The sequence below is a fragment of the Pelophylax lessonae genome (assembly GCF_965119305.1).
Source record: "Pelophylax lessonae genome assembly, chromosome: 13".
NCBI lineage: Eukaryota > Metazoa > Chordata > Amphibia > Anura > Ranidae > Pelophylax > Pelophylax lessonae.
The window spans coordinates 189,584,107-189,600,283 of NC_138780.1; the positions used below are offsets into that span (position 1 = coordinate 189,584,107).

At 47.6% G+C, this 16,177-nt stretch overlaps 1 protein-coding gene across 5 annotated transcripts in view; it reads right to left on the reverse strand.

Moving 5' to 3' along the window:
* The window catches only part of FOXN3 (forkhead box N3), a 312,655-nt gene that overhangs the window by 79,241 nt on the left and 217,237 nt on the right, over nt 1–16,177 (reverse strand). For all 5 annotated transcript variants that reach the window (XM_082242801.1, XM_082242797.1, XM_082242799.1 and 2 more), the window contains exon 4: nt 6,607–6,671. In XM_082242801.1, the coding sequence (XP_082098927.1) occupies nt 6,607–6,671 (65 nt within the window). The remainder of the gene's footprint in view (nt 1–6,606; nt 6,672–16,177) is intronic.

Consider the following 16,177-nt stretch of genomic DNA (forward strand, 5'->3'; position numbering starts at 1 on the left):
TTGCATATCGCAGTGTGAACTGTCAGGTCGGACATGAATCGCATTGCATAGGTGTGAACACCCATGTGATCCAATTCTGGTGCAGACCGAAAAAAGGGTCCTGTGCGACTTTGGACCAAATGTGATGCGAATTCAGACATACAACCTGTATGGCTGAATTCATATTGCACAGACATCGCATGTGATTTTCAGACCAGTGCGCTCCGAATCACATGCGATGTCTGTCATTGCAGATATGTGAACTGGCACTTAGTGTTTCCCGCAACCTAAGTGCCGGTTCACATATGTCAGACATCGCATGTGATTCGGAGTGCAATGCTCTAAAAATCGCATGCAATGTCTGTGCGTTACGAATTCAGCCTTACAGTCTGTATGGCTGAATTTGCATCACATTTGGTCCAAAGTCGCACAGGACCCTTTTTTGGGTCCGCACCAGAATCGGATCGCATGGGTGTTCACACCTATGCGATCCAATTCATTTCTGAACTGACAGTTCACACTGCGATATGCGAACTGATCTGGGGGGGGTGTCATTAACTTTGCATTGACACCCCCAGCAATTCGCATATGGCAGTGTGAACTGCCTGCGAGTTGAGTGCGATGCGGGAATCCACAGTGGATTTGCAGGGTTCCCGCATCGCATAGGTGTGAACCGGGACTAAAAGCGATTGAATGAAAACAGAGGAGGATAAGGCTACATTCACATGTGGGCGCAATGTTTTACAATGTATCATTTCCTTCTTTTAGATCAAAGGAATGAACGTCTGAGTGAGGGCAGTTTAACCCCTTAAAGACTAAGGCTACGTTCACATGTGGACATAGCGGATCGTGGGCAGAATCACCGCGATTCTGCCCGCGACCTGGAATCCTTGCAAATCGCGGGACGCCTGTGCGATGCCCACGATTTGCAAAGGCACCCCAAACGCTGTGCGATTCTGCCACGATTTCCGCCTGCCGAATCATGGTAACATCGCGCAAACAGAATCGCGAGACGCATGACCCCCAAAAAGGTACAGGAGCTTCTTTTGTGCATCATGCGTCCCGTGATTCTGTTTGCGCGATGTTACCGCGATTCGGCAGGCGGAAATCGTGGGGTGCCTTTGCAAATCACGGGCATCGCACAGGCATCCCACGATTTGCAAGGATTCCGGATGGCGGGCAGAATCATGGTGATTCTACCCGTGATCCGCTATGCCCACATGTGAACGTAGCCTCAAGAGGATCTGTTTATAAACATTTTAGAAAAGGAAACAATAAATCTACAGGAGATACAATGTTTCAAACAATAACAAAGTTGCCGGTTTTTAAGGTTGGAGCGTTCTTATGCCAGCTAACCGAGTAGCGGTTCACATATATGCGGGAACCCTGCGAATCCACTGTGGATTCCCACATCGCATTCAACTCTCAGGCAGTTCACACTGCCATATGCGAATCGCTGGGGGGTGTCAATAAAAAGTTAATGACACACCCAGATCAGTTTGCATAGCGCAGTCCGATTCTGGTGTGGACCAAAAAAAAAAAAAAGGGGGTCCTGTGTGACTTTATATGGCTAAATTTGCAATGCATTCGGACCAATCTGTAAGGCTGAATTCGCAACGACATCACATGTGGTTTGCAGTGCGCTCCGAATCACATGCGATGTCTGACATCACTGAAGTGTGAACTGGCACGGATCGCTGTTATCAGGGGAAGACGGCGGTTGTTCGATCCCATTCACATCGGGGTTTAGTGGAAACACGGGCAGAAACATGCATTTCCGCTAACGCAAGAAAAACACGCAACGTGCTTGCAGTGCCCACTATTTCTAAACAGCACCCCAAATGCGGGGAGCAGTCGCACATTTCGTCGTGTGACAACGCATGCGGAAATCGCACTTGGCTCAGGGTCAAAATTTTATACAAGAGCTTCGCTGACGCATTTTTTTGGAGCAGAGGGAGGATCGTTTGAATTAATGTTGCTGCGCCAAAAAGTGTACAACCCAGGAGAGTCGCTTGGATGTGAACAGGGCTCCATTTACTCTTCACACGCACATTCGCACTCGGGATTTTGCGTGTCACACATAGGCCAACCAATTCACTCCAATGGGTGGAGGTAACTGCTGCCATGCTAGACTTTCTATCAGACTCGCTTCACATATATGCAAATTGGATGCATTTTTAACCGCATCCAATTTGCAAAATATGCAAATCAGACCGGCTTTCAATGGAGCCGGTTCACACATGTGCGGTGCGGTTTTAAAATGAGTCCTGTGCGATTCTGGGTCTGGTTCAAGTGCAAATTCAGGTGAAAATTTGCATCTGAATCGCACCTGAACTCGTAAACAGAACTGAACCAGACTGTCGCGTGGAAACCGCGGCTGCATATGTGTGAACCCAGCCTCAATGGTGTCCAATATGGCAGGGAAACTTTAAGGGCCGGTTCACACCAGAACGTGCTGCAGGAAACCCACGTTCTGTGCGTGTTTCTCACGCCACATTCTAATCGCACTGTAGTTGCAATCTGCAGCAGGTGTCACTGATAACTTAATGACACTGCAAACACAGGTTGAAAATGCAGTGCGTTTGCCTGCGCCGGATCGCATGGTACAGTAGTATCGTGCAATCTGATAGCCGAGACCAGGACAAGGGGTAGGCAGATGGGACGGCTGCCCTGGGTGCAGCATGTATTGTAGGGATGGGAGGCGCCGCAAGTTCCTTCTACTACAAGACTTATAGGAGTAGTGACAGTGGCATCACTACTTCTGTCAGCCCAGTGCTGGAAGCGGCAAGGAGAGGAGGAGAGAGGCGGGAGGAGGTGCAGGCTGTGCTCTCTCCCCCTTCTCCTCATAAGCTCACACCTAATGAAAAGGGGGGGGGCACAGTTTTCCATCTTTGCCCTGGGCGATCTTGTCCCGGCACTGCCGACAGCTGTGCGTTTTTTAAAGTAGTGCATGCACTTCTTTTGCTGCAGTCTGGTGCCATTTCGATCCATTCTGCACTGCTGGAAGTGGCAAGGAGAGAGATGGGAGGAGGTGCAGGCTGTGCTCTCTCCCCCTCCTCCTCATAAGCTCACACATAATGAAAGAAGGGGGAGGGGGGATTTTCCATCTTTACCCTGGGCACTGGATGATCTTGTCCCGGCACTGCCGACTGCTGTGCGTTTTTGAAAGTAGTGCATGCACTACTTTTGCTGCGGTCTGGCGCGATTTTGGCCCATTCTGCACTGGTGGGAGCAGCGAGGAGAGAAGTGGGAGGAGGTGCAGGCTGTGCTCTCTCCCCCTTCTCCTCATAGGCTCACACATAATGAAAGGGGGGGGGGCAATTTTCCATCTTTGCCCTGGGCACTGAATGATCTTGTCCCGGCTCTGCCGGCTGCTGTGCGTTTCTTAAAGTGGTGCATGTGCTACATTTGCTGTGGTCTGGCGTGATTTTGGCCCATTCTGCACTGCTGGAAGCGGCAAGGAGAGGAGGAGAGAGGCGGGAGGAGGTGCAGGCTGTGCTCTCTCCCCCTCCTCCTCATAAGCTCACACATAATGAAAGGATGGGGGGGGGGGGGCCGAATTTTACATCTTTGCCCTGGGAACTGGATGGTCTTGTCCCGACACTGCCGACAGCTGTGTGTTTTTTTAAAGTAGTGCATGCACTACTTTTGCTGCGGTCTGGTGCAATTTCGGCCCATTCTGCACTGCTGGAAGCAGCAAGGAGAGGAGGAGAGAGGCGGGAGGAGGTGCAGGCTGTGCTCTCTCCCCCTCCTGCTCATAAGCTCACACATAATGAAAGGGGGGGGGGGGGGCGCAATTTTCCATCTTTGCCCTGGGCACTGAATGATCTTGTCCCGCAACTGCCGATAGCTGTGCGTTTTGCATGCACTAATTTTGCAGCGGTATGGTGTGATTTCGGCCCATTCTGCACTGCACCCAGATAGCATGTGACTCGCACAGGAACACACAGCACATTCCTGTGCGATTTATGGTGTGAACTGGCCCTAAAGTAGAATTCCAGCTTTCCAACCACTTTAAATAGCTAATTTCGGCCAACTTGGCTAAAACTAACCATTTAAAGTGACAGGAAAGCTAAAATTCAACTTTAAGGGCGGGAGCAGACTCTACAAATAATCGCTGATCATGCGACTCATCTGATCACTAATAATAACAAAGCATTGCAGGGAAGATCTGAGCTTTCTTGTAGTAAATATATCACTTCCCATGACTTTGCCAACAGCGGATTTCACCACTTCCTTCCCTCTCCGTGTATTACAAGACATTGAACTGTGTAACAAACAACAAATTCATCCAGCCACGGGGGAGAGACCTCGGGGATCACCGGATCCCAGGAATCATTATGGGATGCAGGCGCTGCTTAGACGGCAATTTTCGAAAAGACTCCTTCCACAAAAGTTTAGTTCTGAATCAAGTTTTTTTGAAGGGAAAGTTGCTGGCGGGGCCATACACTGCTCAAATATCTGCCAGGCCGGCAGGAATTGGCCGAACTTTTTATGGCCACCTTTTGGGTTGCCCATCCTGGGCCCCTTGCACAGGTCTGGTCCTTGCGGGTGCAGTACAGCGGTGGAGTGCAGGAGCAGCGTACAGCCCTGCTGCCTGCATACAGTCAAAGTCTACAGCAAGCTGAATCGTGCTGGACAAGGGTTAACGTTGTACCCAGTGTGGGACGAATGCCGGATCGCGGGTATTCTGCGTTTATTAATGACAATTCTGCCCGCACTTTGACCCGTTTTCATGCCTATGAATATGTGTTTTAGGCTCTGTCCATGTCTTACGTTGCAGAATAAAAGGTTCACCGACCACCAATGGAACATTTCTATCAGAAACTTTGGACTGCCCCCGAGGAGGACCATAAAAAAAAAGCCGAATCTCGTCACTCACCACCGACGGCACAATGCACAGCGCCTAAATTTACACACCACAGGGGGCGCCGACCACACAGATCTCCCCTCCATCCGCACATGGCTGCATTTCAATCCAATCAGCTCAACTCAAAATAATCATCATACTGCATAGGAAGATAACAACAATGTAGCAATTTCACCTAGCAAACCGTTTCTGCAGACAGGAATCTGTATCTCTGAGTGAACTCTGACAGTCTCACATAATGTGTCTACAATATTTGTCTCCTTAAGCATGTCCTCAGACTTCTACAATTCATAAAGCATGTCCCCAGTCTCCAATGACTCCTATACCATGTCCTGAGTCTCCAACAACTCCTATACCATGTCCCCAGTCTCCAACAACTGCTATAGCACATCCTCAGCCTCCAACAACTCCTATAGCACATCCTCAGCCTCCAACAACTCCTATACCATGTCCTCAGTCTCCAACAACTCCTATACCATGTCCTCAGTCTCCAACAACTCCTATAGCATGTCCTCAGTCTCCAACAACTGTTATAGCATGTCCTCAGCCTCCAACAACTCCTATAGCATGTCCCCAGTCTCCAACAACTCCTATAGCATGTCCCCAGTCTCCAACAACTGTTATAGCATGTCCTCAGCCTCCAACAACTCCTATAGCATGTCCCCAGTCTCCAACAACTGCTATACCATATCTCCAACAACTGCTATAGCACATCCTAAGCCTCCAACAACTCCTATAGCATGTCCTAAGTCTCCAACAACTGCTATAGCACACATCCTCAGTCTCCAACAACTCCTAGAACACATCCTCAGTCGTCTAGAACACCTATAACACATCCCCTATCTCTAAAACCTCCTCTAGCACATTCTCAGTCGTCTACAACTCCTATAGCATGTCCCCAGTCTCCAACAACTCCTATAGCATGTCCCCAGTCTCCAACAACTCCTATAGTATGTCCCCAGTCTCCAACAAATCCTATAGCATGTCCCCAGTCTCCAAAATCTTCTATAGCACATCCCCAGTCTCCAACACCTCCTCTAGCACATCCTCAATCATCTACAACTTCTATAGCATGTCCCCCCGTCTCCAACAACTGCCATAGCATGTCCCCATCTCAAACAACAACACATCTCCTCTAGCACATCCTGTTGTCTACAACTTCTATAGCATGTCCCAGTCTTCAACAACTCCTACAGCATGTACCCCATCTCCAACACCTCCTCTAGCACATCCTCAGTCATCTAAAACCTCTATAGCATGTCCCCAGTCTCCGACGACTCCTATAGAAGGTGCCCAGTCTCCAGTAACTCCTATTGAACATCCCCAGTCTCAAACATCTCTTCTAGCACATCCCCAGTCTCCAACATCTCTTTTAGCACATCCTCAGTCGTCTACAACTTCTATACAATGTCCGTCGTCTCCAATGACTCCTATAGCATGTCCCCAGTCTCCGACGACTCCTATAGCATGTCCCTAGCCTTCAACTCCTCCTATAGCATGTCCTCAGTCTCTAATATTCCCTATAAAATATGTTCAGTCTCTGACAGCTTTCTATAGCATTACATTTACAGAACATGCCATGTGGCCATTTGATGAGGCCACACTTGAGGCCCTCTATAAGTAGAAAGTTGACCAGCACTGCAGACCATTGTATACTGACATTGCGCTCCCAGAGGGATCCGCCATTAGCAGAGACATGGGCTCCGCCCTGAGGAACAGAAATAAAAGGACAAGCAGAGGCATCGATGGCGACTTACCCTGGAGTAGCGCACCATTCTTCTTGAAGAAGCCGCTTCCTGGCCAGAGGGGAGGGACCGATGTGCTGCAGAAGAAACAGAAAGAAAGAGATCAGCAATTGTTATACAAAGTGCGGCACTGAATCAGATACTCTACTGAAGAAGGCATTCAAAATTATCCATGCTTAGTAATGAGTTAATGCAACATTTCCAGGAATGTATTACTTCTCACAGCGATCACAGGACTTCCACTGACAATAATCCCTATACCATGTCCTCAGTCTCCAACTCCTATAGAAAGTATCACAGGACTTCCACTGACAATAATCCCTATACCATGTCCCCAGTCTCCAACTCTTATAGCATGTATCACAGGACTTCCACTGACAATAATCCCTATACCATGTCCCCAGTCTCAGACTACTATAGCATGTATCACAGGACTTCCACTGACAATAATCCCTATAGCATGTCCCCAGTCTCAGACTACTATAGCATGTATCACAGGACTTCCACTGACAATAATCCCTATAGCATGTCCTCAGTCTCCAACAACTCCTATAGCATGTCCCCAGTCTCCAACTCCTATAGAAAGTATCACAGGACTTCCACTGACAATAATCCCTATACCATGTCCCCAGTCTCCAACTCTTATAGCATGTATCACAGGACTTCCTCTGACAATAATCCCTATAGCATGTCCCCAGTCTCCAACTCCTATAGAAAGTATCACAGGACTTCCACTGACAATAATCCCTATACCATGTCCTCAGTCTCCAACAACTCCTATACCATGTCCCCAGTCTCCAACTCCTATAGCATGTATCACAGGACTTCCACTGACAATAATCCTATACCATGTCCCCAGTCTCCAACTCTTATAGCATGTATCACAGGACTTCCTCTGACAATAATCCCTATACCATGTCCCCAGTCTCCAACTCCTATAGAAAGTATCACAGGACTTCCACTGACAATAATCCCTATACCATGTCCCCAGTCTCCAACTCCTATAGAAAGTATCACAGGACTTCCACTGACAATAATCCCTATACCATGTCCCCAGTCTCCAACTCTTATAGCATGTATCACAGGACTTCCACTGACAATTCCTTTATCGGGTTCCTTTTTGCCAGGACAGTGCCATGTTTGTTATAGCATCATCCAGGATCACCACCTACTTCCTGGGCCAAGATCAGAGATAACACAATCACTTACATCCTGGTACCCGTGCAGTTTATGCTCCCAAAATCCTGACATAGACCAGGCCCTGCTGCCCCTCACCTTTTGATCTGCTATAAAGTTACAATGTACAGTCTGATCTCTGGAGGAAAGAAGCCTCCTGCTCCTACAAAGTTACAATGTTGCAGTCTGTGCTCCAGGGGAGAGGAGACTGAGAAAATGCTTCCTCCTCCTTCAACAAAGTTACAATGTTGCAATCGGATCTCTGTGGGAGTGGAGACTGAGGAAATGCCTCCTGCTCCTACAAAGTTACAATGTTGCAGTATGATCCCTGGGGGAAAGCAGACTGAGGAAATGCTTCCCCCTCCTTCTACAAAGTTACAATGTACAGTCTAATCTCTGGGGGAGAGGAGACTGAAGAAATGCTTAGTTCTCCTACAAAGTTACAATCTGATCTCTGTGGGAGAGGAGACTGAGGGAATGCTTCCTCCTCCTTCTACAAAGTTACAATGTTGCAGTCTGATCTCTGGGGGGAGGAGACAAAGGAAATGTTTCCTCCTCCTTCTACAAAGTTTCAATGTACAGTCTGATCTCTGGGGGAGGGGAGAGTGAGAAAATGCTTCCTCCTCCTTCTAAAAAAAAAGTTTCAATGTTGCAGTCTAATTGCTGAGAAGAGGAAACTGAGGAAATGCTTCCTCCTGCCTGCAGCAGACTGATGACATCATCTCAGCCTAGGCAAAGTCACTGACTGGTGCTCAAGGACGGCTTTTTAATGATAAAAGGCGGCGCTCTTCTGAAAAATGATTCGGTTCCATCTTGTGACACATCAAACACTCATTCAGACTTGTAAAATAACTGAAAGGTCCTCTTTAAAGTGTTCAAATGTAATGTCTGTCTATAAAAAGTTGGGGGTTTGACAATTAATGACAGTGATAGAGAGGCGCCGGCTGGCGCACACGGCGCTGGCATTGTGTATGGGATGTTGTAAAGCGGTCTTCTTGTGTTTTTTTACGAGTGGTATGACCCTGACCCCGCTGTAAATGAGGAGCCACAATGGGCGCCGGGCGCACGGCACCTCCCTGTCACACTTCACAAGAATTAAGAGGAGATTGTTGGGTTGGCAAGTCATTCAGTGACACAACCCTTCACATCCCGCCGCTCATTCAAGCCGCGCTCACAGCAAACAAAAAGAATCTCAAAAGGACACGTTTCCCCCCTTCTACAAATCCCTGCAAATAATGAAGGCTGCGCCGGGCTCTGCGGGCCCCGTATACAAGAGGCGCGGTCATGGCGTTCAAACTCTAGGGGGCTTAGCTGAAAAGATCTGCAAAATACTCGCTTTCCACGCCGCTCATTTCTATCGCCGGCTTTACCTCCAATTCATCAAAGCCTGTCAATGTCATATTTACATAAATACGGCAAAAATACGGAAATTAAGAGGAAAAAAAAACATGCTTCGAGGAAAAGGTCCATATCCAACACCTCTGGGCAGCAGGGCCGGTACAAGGGGTGGGCAGGAGGATCTGCTGCCCTGGGCGCAATGGTTTATTGCAGGGATGTGGGCACCCCCATATCAAACACCTCTGGGCAGCAGGGCCGGTACAAGAGGTGGGCAGGAGGGCGGCTGCCCTGGGCGCAATGGTTTATTGCAGGAATGTGGGCGCCCCCATATCCAACAGCTCTGGGCAGCAGGGCCGGTACAAGGGGTGGGCAGGAGGGAGGGCTGCCCTGGGCACATTGCTTTATTGCAGGGATGTGGGCGCCCCCATATCCAACACATCTGGGCAGCAGGGAAGGTAAAAGGGGTGGGCAGGGGGGAATGCTGCCTTGGGCGCAATGGTTTATTGCAAGGATGTGGGCGCCCCCATATCCAACACCTCTTGGCAGCAGGGCCGGTACAAGGGGTGGGCAGGAGGGTCTGCTGCCCTGGGCGCAATGGTTTATTGCAGGGATGTGGGCGCCCCCATATCCAGCACATCTGGGCAGCCGGGCCGGTACAAGGGGTGGGCAGGAGGAACTGCTGCCCTGGGTGCAATGGTTTATTGCAGGGATGTGGGTGCCCCCATATCCAACACCTCTGGGCAGCAGGGCCAGTACAAGGGGTGGGCAGCAGAGTATGCTGCCCTGGGCGCAATGGTTTATTGCAGGGATGTGGGTGCCCTGACCTGAATTCTAAGGGAAGGGGGGGGGGGCGCAGTTTGGCATCTTTGCCCTGGGTGCTGGATGGCCTTGTCCCTGCACTGCTGAGCAGGGCCCCTTATAAGGGGGTAGCACCTGCCCTCCTGCACAGGGCCTAGGCCCCATAACAGGAGGGCCCAGGGGTGGGTACAATTACAGGAACCGATCCCCTTGTGGCCCCTCCCTCCTTCAGTTTGTGAATGAACTCTGCAGCTGAGGTAGGATTGAGGAATCTGTGTCCTCAATCTCTTTCTCCAAATGGAGATGTTGAGTGTCTGTTTGGAGCCCTGATATTACACTAACCAGCACAGGGCTGATAAAAAATGTTAAAAAAAAAAAAAAATAATAATAAAATCAAGAAAATAAAATTGTAAAAAATAAACAAATTGAAATAAGGGCTCATTCTTGCAGGTATTCTGGTGGTTGCATGGATGAGTAATTTGTTTATGTGGCTGGAGCTGTCTGTTCGGCATGGTTCACTGTTCCTGTCAGCTAGGCTGTACGGGGCCCTGTGATTTCTAACAACATCTCTGCCTTTGGGATGAATTGGAACGCCAATCGCGAATCAGTTAGTTCTCCTCCAACAATAGTACGACCTCATTCAGAAAGACGGTAAAATCTAGCGATTCGGCTGCATTTTCCCTACCATCCAACCGCCCACTGAAGCCTAACAACACGAGAGGGGATCGTATATACGGCACTGCCACCATGCTTTGCTTCACTTGGCCTACTGAGTTGACCGGCAGCACCGCTTGTCAAACTTCGCCCATTGAAATGAATAGGGTTGCGCCACAACCGCAATCAAAATGCTTAGCTAACAGTTGTGGCACCTTAACCACTTCTGGACCGGAAGGATTTGCTCCCTTAATGACCAGGCCATTTTTTGCGATTCAGCACTGCGTTACTTTAAGGAACAATTGCGCGGTTGTGCGACGCTGTACCCAAATAAAATCGATGTCCTTTTTTTCCCACAAATAGAGCTTTCTTTTGGTGGTATTTGATCACCTCTGCGATTTTTATTTTTTGTGCTATAAACAAAAAAAAGAGCGAGAATTCTGGAAAAAAAAACAAACAAACAATATTTTTCACTTTCTGCTATATAAAACATTCCAAAAAACAAAAAATTATAAAAATCTAAATTTGTCATGCTTTTAGGCCAATTTGTATTCTGCTACATATTTATGGTAAAAAAAAAAAAAAAAAGCAATAAGCGTATTTTAATTGATCCGCGCAAAAAAAGTTATCGTGTCTACAAACTAGAGGAAAGATTTGTAATTTTTTTTATTTTTTTTTTTTTTTACTAGTAATGGCGGCGATCTGCGATTTTTAGCAGGACTGCGGCATTGCGGCGGACAGATCGGACCCCCAACTGCCATTTTTGACACTTTTGGGGGGGACCAGTGACATTACTACAGTAATCAGTGCTAAAAATATGCACTGTTACTGTACTAAGGACACTGGCAGGGAAGGGGTTAACTCAGGGGCGATCAAAGGGTTAAGTGTGAGCCTAGGAGGTGTTTTCTAACTGTGAGGGGGGTGGGCTTGTGGAGTCAACACAGAGACCTGGGATCCTAAATAGGAAGATCACAGGCACTCTGTGCTAATTCCTGAGAGAACAACGGTCAGCTGTGTTTACAACAGCAGACCGCCGTTCTCTCTTCACGCGGAGCGATCGTGGGTGCCCGGCGGCAACCGTAGCCGTCGGCCCCATGAATCAACCTCTCCGCTGGCTGATGAGGGCGCAAGTGCGCCCCCAGGAGTGCTCCTGCGTACCATTGTAAAGGTACGGCGGTTGGCGTAGATGAGCCAGCCTGCTGCACTATATCTGCGGCGGGCAGTCAGCTAATGGTTAAGATGGCTATATACACTTGTAGACTTTATCACATTCGATTGAATACTTTGGAGAATTCTTTGTACAATCAATGACTGGATAATTGTCGTTCAAAAGCACTTCACTTTTTTTATTTTTTTGGTGCGTAACATTTGATTTTGATATGAATGTAATCTCCTGACAAAAAACAAATTCGCTGTTAGAAATTTAAATAAAGATGTTCCTGCGAGCAAACAAAATCAGGCACTTTTTTAGGGATTGCAGGGAGTGCAGCGCTCTCCCATAGGTGTAGGTCAAATAAATAGATAAAATAGTGGCACGCAATCAAAGTGCTCCAAAAAAAAAAAAAAATATATATATATATATATATATATATATATATATATATATATATATATATATATATATATATATATATATATATATATATATATATATATATTTTTTTTTTTTTGGAGCACTTTGATTGCGTATATATATATATATATATATATATATATATATATATATATATATATATATATATATATATATATATATATATATATGTATAAGTACGTAAAATATATTTTAAACCTGGATAATAAATTGTAAGTGATATAATAACAATGTGAATTATAAATAATTAATTATATTTATTTTTAGTCATTTATAATTCACATAGGTTTTATCACTTACAATTAATTATCCAAGTTTCACATATAAATTTACGTATTTATACCCATATATTTTTTTGGAGCACATTGATTGCGCGGCACTATTTTATGTATTTGACCTACGCTGTTAGAAATTTTTTCATTCGAGAAAATGAAAGTTGTATTTGACCCCACTAATGATGAGAAAATCGAACAAATATTCCTAAAAAGGAACATTTAAATGACATTCCACTCGTGTATAGCCAGCTTTAGGTCTATGTCAAATTGTCGCTCAGCTAAATAAAAAATTTAGGAGACCGCAACATTGACACCTAAACGTCTGGAAGACACTATTTTACCGCCCTCTGAAAAGCGATCACCGGCACTGTGTAAACCTAAGCTTTGTGACCTCCGGATTGGAAACAAATTCCCACACACTCCAAATGCCTTCCCAGAGCGAGAATGTTATAAAATTAAAGATCAGAAAAGAAAGCCCAAGGGAATATTTATCTCTTCACATTTCATATCCCCAAGAAGACAATAAAGATACAAAAGAACAAAGAAATAACTGGATCTTTGTGACATGTTTATACACAGAAAGGGGAAAAAAAAACAACAATGTATCAATTTACTTCCTCATATAAAAAACAGAACTGAACATTTTTCTGGTGTGGTGTACATGGATCATATCATTTATACAGGAGATCGGGTTCTCCAAACTTCCTACGCAAAGGGCCAGTTTTCTGCTTACGGGGAGGGGGGGGGGGGGGGGGCGGACTGTGGCCATTGGGAGTAGAAAAGGTCTCAACATAATCGGGGGAAGACCAATGCCCCATTTTTGGCGTTTGTAGGAGGAATTGTGCCTCATCGCCGCGGTGTCATTCGGTCTAATTGCTGGTGTCATTAGGAGGAATTGTGCCCCTTCATTGGTGTCGGTGGATGAAATAGTGCCCCAAGAGCCAGATAAAGCAAATGGCCGCATCTGGCCCCATGGGCCGCAGTTTGGAGACCCCTGCGGTAGATCCATTTAACCACTTGCCGACTGCCTGCCGCAGACATACTGGGCGAACCGACGTATGGGAACATCGGAGCGCTCCTGGGGGCACGTCACACTGCTGAAAGTGCGCGCCCACCCGCGATCGCTCCCTCGAGAGAGAATGGCGGTCTGCTGTTGTAAACAGAGCAGATCGTTGTACTCTCTGGAATGATCACAGAGCTCCTGTGATCCTTCTATTTAGGATCACAGGTCTCCGTGTTCATTTCACAAGCCCATCCCCCATACAATTAGAAAGCACCTCCTAGGCTCACACTTAACCTTTTGATCAGCCCGGATTAACTCCCTTCCCTGCCAGTGTCATTATTATAGTAACAGTGCATATTTTTAGCACTGATTACTGTAGCAATGTCACTAGTCCCCCCAAAAGTGTCAAAAATATCAGTTAGGGGTCCGATCTGGCCACCACAATGTCGTAGTCCCGCTAAAAATTGCAGATCGCCGCCATTACTAGTAAAAAATAAATAATAAACATTACATGAAATAATAAATCTTCCCCTAGGTGTTTTCTAACTGTATGGGGGAGGTACTTCTGGGTTTAAAAGCCATGTTGAATGGCCACCAAGGGCCAACTCCATGCTGATGGCCACCAAGGGCCAACTCCATGCTGATGGCCACCAAGGGCCAACTCCATGCTGATGGCCACCAAGGGCCAACTCCATACTGATGGCCACCAAGGGCCAACTCCATACTGATGGCCACCAAGGGCCAACTCCATACTGATTGGCCATCAAGGGCCAACTCCATACTGATTGGCCATCAAGGGCCAACTCCATACTTATGGCCATCAAGGGCCAACTCCATACTTATGGCCATCAAGGGCCAACTCCATACTTATGGCCATCAAGGGCCAACTCCATACTGATGGCCACCAAGGGCCAACTCCATACTGATTGGCCATCAAGGGCCAACTCCATACTGATTGGCCATCAAGGGCCAACTCCATACTGATTGGCCATCAAGGGCCAACTCCATACTGATTGGCCATCAAGGGCCAACTCCATACTGATTGGCCATCAAGGGCCAACTCCATACTGATTGGCCATCAAGGGCCAACTCCATACTGATGGCCATCAAGGGCCAACTCCATACTGATGGCCATCAAGGGCCAACTCCATACTGATGGCCACCAAGGGCCAACTCCATACTGATGGCCACCAAGGGCCAACTCCATACTGATGGCCACCAAGGGCCAACTCCATACTGATGGCAACCAAGGGCCAACTCCATACTGATTGGCCATCTCCATACTGATTGGCCATCAAGGGCCAACTGCATACTGATTGACCATCAAGGGCCAACTCCATACTTATGGCCATCAAGGGCCAACTCCATACTGATGGCCATCAAGGGCCAACTCCATACTGATTGGCCACCAAGGGCCAACTCCATACTGATTGGCCATCAAGGGCCAACTCCATACTGATTGGCCATCAAGGGCCAACTCCATACTGATTGGCCATCTCCATACTGATTGGCCATCAAGGGCCAACTGCATACTGATTGGCCATCAAGGGCCAACTCCATACTTATGGCCATCAAGGGCCAACTCCATACTGATGGCCATCAAGGGCCAACTCCATACTGATTGGCCACCAAGGGCCAACTCCATACTGATTGGCCACCAAGGGCCAACTCCATACTGATTGGCCATCAAGGGCCAACTCCATACTGATTGGCCACCAAGGGCCAACTCCATACTGATTGGCCACCAAGGGCCAACTCCATACTGATTGGCCACCAAGGGCCAACTCCATACTGATTGGCCACCAAGGGCCAACTCCATACTGATTGGCCACCAAGGGCCAACTCCATACTGATTGGCCACCAAGGGCCAACTCCATACTGATTGGCCACCAAGGGCCAACTCCATACTGATTGGCCACCAAGGGCCAACTCCATACTGATTGGCCACCAAGGGCCATCTCCATACTGATTGGCCATCAAGGGCCAACTGCATACTGATTGGCCATCAAGGGCCAACTCCATACTTATGGCCATCAAGGGCCAACTCCATACTGATGGCCATCAAGGGCCAACTCCATACTGATTGGCCACCAAGGGCCAACTCCATACTGATTGGCCACCAAGGGCCAACTCCATACTGATTGGCCACCAAGGGCCAACTCCATACTGATTGGCCACCAAGGGCCAACTCCATACTGATTGGCCACCAAGGGCCAACTCCATACTGATTGGCCACCAAGGGCCAACTCCATACTGATTGGCCACCAAGGGCCAACTCCATACTGATTGGCCACCAAGGGCCAACTCCATACTGATTGGCCATCAAGGGCCAACTCCATACTGATTGGCCATCAAGGGCCAACTCCATACTGATTGGCCATCAAGGGCCAACTCCATACTGATTGGCCATCAAGGGCCAACTCCATACTGATTGGCCATCAAGGGCCAACTCCATACTGATTGGCCATCAAGGGCCAACTCCATACTGATTGGCCATCAAGGGCCAACTCCATACTGATTGGCCATCAAGGGCCAACTCCATACTGATGGCCATCAAGGGCCAACTCCATACTGATTGGCCATCAAGGGCCAACTCCATACTGATGGCCATCAAGGGCCAATTCCATACTGATGGCCACACAGACACACACTTTTGGCTACACAGTGCACATAAATTAACCGCACGCAGGTCTAAACTGGTCACAATGTTTCTTCTTTCCAGCAGAGTGAATTGTAGAACTTTAC